Source organism: Neolamprologus brichardi, chromosome 13 (genome assembly GCF_056152115.1).
Source record: "Neolamprologus brichardi isolate AB-2024 chromosome 13, ASM5615211v1, whole genome shotgun sequence".
NCBI classification, from domain to species: domain Eukaryota; kingdom Metazoa; phylum Chordata; class Actinopteri; order Cichliformes; family Cichlidae; genus Neolamprologus; species Neolamprologus brichardi.
This window is the reverse complement of record NC_142116.1, coordinates 2,576,446-2,582,966: the sequence shown is the minus strand read 5'-3', so window position 1 is coordinate 2,582,966 and position 6,521 is coordinate 2,576,446. Positions and strand designations below refer to the sequence as shown.

At 36.9% G+C, this 6,521-nt stretch overlaps 1 protein-coding gene across 1 annotated transcript; it reads right to left on the bottom strand.

The window, feature by feature from the left end:
* Positions 1-2,828: 2,828 nt before the first annotated feature.
* LOC148099884 (uncharacterized) lies at positions 2,829-4,812 on the bottom strand. The gene is made up of 3 exons (XM_087849675.1): positions 4,732-4,812; positions 3,498-3,685; positions 2,829-3,399 (listed from the first exon to the last, which is right to left on the bottom strand). The coding sequence occupies exons 1-3, from the start codon at positions 4,810-4,812 to the stop codon at positions 2,829-2,831; spliced, it is 840 nt and encodes a 279-aa protein (XP_087705801.1).
* Between the last annotated feature and the right edge of the window lie 1,709 nt (positions 4,813-6,521).

The following is a 6,521-nucleotide window of genomic DNA, read 5'->3' as shown; positions in this document are numbered from 1 at the left end:
TTCTATTCTATTCTATTCTATTCTACATTTAGGAAGAAGCTTTCTGGACTTTGACCAGATTCATTTCACTAATATAACAACAAATCATGTGGAATCTTTAAAGCAAAGAAATTATGTTCTTGTTAATTTTTCTAAAAATGTTTCTCCTTTACGGTGACGAGGCCTGCCTTCTTCTTTGTTATGCGTATAGACTGTATATAAAAGATCACATATAACAAGTATTTTTCTTCCCTTCACAATTCAAAGATTATTGTAAAATGTTTGGAACTACATAAATAGTAATACATGACCAGGGTCCTGAAAAGACAGTGATGTTGTTGAGACGCATGTATATGATTGTGGGTTCACAGGCGTGCTTAAGACTTTAAACCATTTACTGACATCCATGAAGATTTTACTGTGGTCACCGATCATAGCAACAGATAAGTCGTCTTGTCATAGACTTTGATGTAATCTGACATGTTTATGAAACCAGGGAAACAACCCTGTTGGCCTTTAGATTAAATGCAGATTTCTTATTGAGTCAACTTCCTGTAACTGCAAAAAGTTAAAAGAGCCAATCATGTTCTTTTCAATATATGTACTTTATTTATAGCACTGAAAAAAAATTAATACAGCAAAATGTCATCCTGGATTTAAATGTGTTGCATTATCCATCAGTAGAGTGAACTGAACTAAATAAACAATATTTATATTGCAGGAGGTCTCCTCTCTACAGGAGCTCACTCTGCAGGTGGGGGGAGAGATATTGGAGAGGTGGAGAATGACTCAACCTGGGTGTCTATTTTCTTGTGTAGTCTGGGAGAAGATTGATGATGGGGTGGGTGCAGTTTTCTCTGCGGTGGTGCTGCTGCTGTGGGCCCCCTTGCCCTGGTGGGTTCCAGAGTGTGGGGGTGCACCTAGGGTCAGCGGGGCAGCTGGCCCCAGGGAGGGGCTGCTTGCCCCTCCCTTTCTTCCCTCCCCATCCTCAGCTCCCGATAGGCAGCAGGTGCGTGGGCCAGGGGCGGGAGCCCATAATGAGCACCGCCCCGGCAGGTGAGAGAGAGAGACAGAGAAAGCATGTTGCCTAATACAGGATCAGCTGGTGAGGCACAGGGACCATGACACAAACCACCCAGTTCTGATGACTTGGAACGTTTTTTCCCATGTATGTTTCATAACCCAAGTAAATTTAGCCTCAGTGTTTGGAGTTGACCAGATCAGAATTACATAACTAATGTAATTTCAAATAATTTTGAATCATGAAAAGAAAGAAATTATGCTCATATTTATATATCAATTAATTTTTAGAAAAAGGTTTTGTCCTCTTCAGTGAAAAGGCAGTAAAAGTACAATTTCTCCCCAATGTTTTTCTCTCACACCCATACCGTAGATTCAGGATTCATCATACTTTGCTAATAACTTCATGTAATCGTTACTTCCTGTAATTGGAAAAATTTAAAAAGATAATCATTTTCTTTTCAAGAAACTTTTATTTCACAATGAAAACATCAAAGAAAATCTAACAAAATTACAAAAAAACCCAACAAAAAACACAAACCATAAACTAAACACAAACACTTCCATGTTTAACAACAATATTATTAATAATACATTATACACAGTCATAACTGAATAGATCAGAGGAAATTCAAATGCTACTGTGACTGAAAACAAAAACAAATGCTCGACATTTAAAGTGTCATTTTAAAATTTTTTAAAGGGAAAATAAAAACTTAATATGAGTTTTTAAAATGACAATGCAATGATACAAAATAAAAATGTTTCAAAAGCTCTTTAGATGATTAATATTTGAGTTTAAGACGTCTTCAGATGAAATTCCATCAATCTCTTTTCCTCTTGGTGGTGACTGGAGTTGATCCCAGCTGTCATATGACATCCTGGACAGTCTTCACACCATCAAATATATCGAACTGCATGTTTTGGTCTGCAGGAGGACGTCAAAGTACCGTTACAGACTCATGGAGATCATGCTCTGATCTCTCTGCCTTTTTTCCTTTTTTTTAGTAATCAGTTTTCTCTCTCCCTCACCTTCTGTTAACTTTCTCTCAATCATTACTTTCTTTCTTTCTTTTCTCTCCCGCGCCCTCGTGCGCTGTGGTTATAATAACCCGAAATACAAAATCCTAATAAAGTTCTAATAAAATTTGACTATCAAGTGGACCACTATAGCAAAGGCTGTAATGCTCCACTTGTGAATTTAAATCTGTTTGATTCTTTTTGTCCTTCAGGCAACAATTCTGACTGCTACACTGTCGGACAGGACAGGAAAAAAAATGTAATAAAAGGCCCCCATCCTGCTGTGAGGTGACAGTGCTAATCACTGCACCACCTTCATGCCATTTAGAAGAAATTATGAAATAATTTGTACATTTTCATTTACAACATTCAACTACTCAACAAAACAATGTTACTCCCAGTTGGTGCAAAGATCAGGATTTTAGGTTGTTGACAGTCTGAGGGGACAGCTAAAAATATTTGGAATGATGAGCCCTTGACAGATGAAAACAAACAGATGAAGTCCAACAGTGAACTAAAAGGAAATAACATCATGATAATGAAATCAATAGTTGTGATAAGGAAGTGTAGCTCTAACTTGAACGCTAATAGACTGATTGCAGGAAGGTTTATGAGAAAGTAATTAAGCAGCAACAGATATTATAGATATAACAATAATTTGCACATTTGCATTAACATCATTCAGCTACTCAACAAAATAATGCTTTCTGTTGCTCCCAGTAGGTGCAAAGAACAGGATTTTAAATCCCTGAAAGCCTTAGGCATCAACTGAAAAATATTTGGAAAGGATGGTGCATATCTCCCACTTTCTAATTCCTCGCCATTTTTCCCATTTCCTCTTCCCCTTCATCTCTGACTACATGATCTGACCTGTCTGTGCTAACATCAGTCACATCTCCTGTGTTGTTGCTCTCCATACTGCAGCAGCACAGACGTGCCAGCAGCCTGTCAATGGGCCCTTTACACATGAAGGCAAACAGAATGAAGTCCAACAATGAACTAAACAGAAATAAGATTGCAATGATAAAACCACCAACTTTGTCAGGGAAGCGTGGATATAAAATCAAAGTTAACAGAATGACTGCAGGAAGGTTTATGAGAAAGTAATTAAGCAGCAACAGAACCAAGGTTCCTACAGTTCTTCGTTTTTCTTCAGTGGGCACTGAGGTGGCAGCAGGCAGAGCTTTAAGTGTCCCAGCGAGACAGAAGATGAACAGGGGGGCAGGGAGGGCGGCATAAATAATTAAACGTACAAATTCATTTAAAAATACAGCAAGAGCAACACTAACACTACAAAAGACCCAGACCAGAACACAGACCAGCACAGAACCCTTAGTTTGTCTGAAGCAGTCCAACAGTGGGCAGGCGATGAAACAATACCTGCAACACAAACAGAAAGATTATCAGAGTACAGACCATAACAATGCTTCAGTATAATATTCATAGACATGCAAGTACGCACACAAACACACTGGTACCTTTCCAAAGCAATGAACAACCTGAAGTAAAGTCTGGCTGTCACAGCAAAATAGTAAAAGAAACGTGCAATGGTGTCGTGCACTATGTCCAACCAAAGGAACATTATAGAGAACATCATGATGTGATGGATCAGAACAGAGATGATGAGGTTGGTGTAATAGATGACAGGAACCTGATATCTTCGCCCCTGCAGGAAATATTAATTGAAACCACATTAATACAATATTTAAAATGATCATAAATGTAGATTAATGCATATAAATGAATGAATATTTATTTTACCTCTTATAAAGAGGTAAAATATAATGCAAGTGGAATATTTTACTAGTACGTCAGAAATCGTACAAGTAATTATTTATCTTAGAATTAATTATTCACACAAATTTCAGACTGTTATAGTGAAATGGATTCCCAACAGAAACAAATTGAATATTTGAACACAGCACCTTCTTGCTTCATCACAATACAACCAAAATACAAGACATGTACTAAATATTTGTTATTTAACTTCAAACTCAGCAAATAAAATTAATTCTGTAATATTTAGAAAAGTCAGTTGCAGAACAAACAAAAAAACCCGTTATGACCCCAAAACACTGTACATAGATTTATGTATTACTGTTGCTAAGAATCTTACAGAGAATTATCACACTTATCTTAAGATATATCTATATTAAGTGTTGACTGTTTTGCTGTACAATAACAACATAGTCAGGTGCAGAGGTCACTGAATGGTCTGAAAATCTGAGGCTTAAATTTAGACACGTGTGTTTTTCTTCTTTAGTCAAACTGCAAACATGTTGAACGTCTACGGGAGATTTTGTCGAACAATACTGTTATATATTATCAAAGAACCAAAGGACAAATATTAATCCCATTAATCCCAGGAATTTAGAGAATAATTTCTGAATAGTAGTGAAATATATTCACTCATCTGGGATGAGCTAATTTTATGACATGACTGTATCTGGTTCAGTGAACTTCACATTATTACACTTTACTTTTGCTGCGCCAATAAAATACAATATGTTAAGAATTTATTATTTTATTCTACTATTCCTACACTGTTGACTATCAGCTGACAGTCAAGTTTATGTCAGCTGTCAACGATCGGGTATATTCCAGGTGGTCGGCAGTCTATTGCTGGGTTAAGTTTTATTTCATTTTATTTTTGCTGAGTTTTTTTAATTGTTCTCACTCACAGACATAAAAAGATGTTACATATTTACGTACCGCACAACACACACAGCAGAAGAACAGTATGGTCACGGGAAAGAAGAAGCAGATATTGATCCATATCAGGACTCCCAACATCTCTAGCTTTCTGTGTGGTGGAGTTGCTGTAGAAGAATTTTCTACTGAAAGAAAAAAATATGTGAAACAGCGGGTGATGAAAATGGCTCACTGGTTGGCTCTAAATGCTGGAAAAGACACTTAGTTCCTCCAAATGACCGGGGGAAAGGACAGTCTCTCTCAAGTTGCCTCGGTAAGTAGAGGCAGTTACTGTGATAGGGTTGTGTTGAAATCTATACCAATGCACTTTGTTGGTGAGGCAAAAAGAAAAAAAGCAGTAGGTTGACATCGTTCAGCAGCAACGCCAACTGATAATAATAACATGGAATAGCCTGAATTGTGCTGGACGATCTGAAATTAATGTGATTTCTCTTAAAAAATAAAGTTAAAAATAAAAACAGATCTAAAGTTGGCACAGAAAAACAAACAGTGGTGGTGAAGGGAGGGATCATGACAATATAAAAACACAATTTAAAGTCTATTGCTAACACTTGATTAAAACTCAAGTGGATTCAACTTTTTTTGTGAGTTCAGAGAAGTTTACAATTATTTGATTAACCATAAATTTCAATCAAACGAACTCTAATGTAAAATCTACTTTGCATTTACATGCCAATCTCTAAAAATGATTCAGAAATTGCTCATGAAATATCCCTGCACAGCAACAATAATTCCAAAAACTCCTCAGTGCAGCTTTAAATTATTCTTATAACCTTCATGTTGGCAAGTTAGGATTTTAGACTCTATGACAGGGCCATTCAATTACAGCTTATTGGGTCAGATTTTCAGAGCGATGAATTTAACTGAACCAGGAATTTTCAGCACTCAGTGAGAGCATGTCGTGATGAACCAACACAAACGTACTGAAAAAAATCTAATTCAGTTCTGTCAAAGCTATCAGTGCACTAACCATAGCAGTGATACATATGAATACATCTACTGCTGCAGGCTCTGTTTTAAATCAACATGTGTGATTAGGCTGCATGGTTCACATTGCACATTGTGTTGCTATGCAGGCTACAGTTACCCTGACATTCTGTGGGAGAAGTTATTTATATTAATTAGTCAAATAGATCGACGAGGTACAGTTAGTGCATTACCAACACACACATTCACACAGAAGCTCACTACAAGCACAAAAGAAAAGAAGGTAGTGACTTTAGTAAACTATCTCCAGATGTTCTAATTCAGTCAGTTTCTATGTTTTTTTTTATAACTATTCCTCTCTTCAGGTAGAAATAATATGAACATGTATAAAATAAGTGTCGCCCTTACTTGTCTCAGGACAGTTTCCAGCTGAACCGTTGGGTAAAATCTGCAATATGACAATTTTGTCTTGAACGAGGAAGTTGTGGTAACAAACTTTATAATCTCCACCCCGTACTCACTGATGTTCAAACTCACAGAAGCCCAAACATGAAGCCAGCGAGAGTCAAGATATATTTTAACTCAAATGATCTGTACAACAACTAAGCTGCATCGTTTCTGTTCTGCTGATGGTTTTATTTGACTTTACAGTCACAAAAGCACATGCATTTTAATCAAGATTTTTACTCAGTCCAACTGTTGCCTAAACCACAACTCAGATCCAGCAAACTTAAAATATCAGGGATTAAAAACGTTGTGACAGCAAACATGACATCAGCTCCTGTGACTGTTAGTAAAAGTTTTTATTCAGGTAGAAATCTGGTCTCAAAGGTGTTTCCATGGCACATTATCAGCAGTGGCAG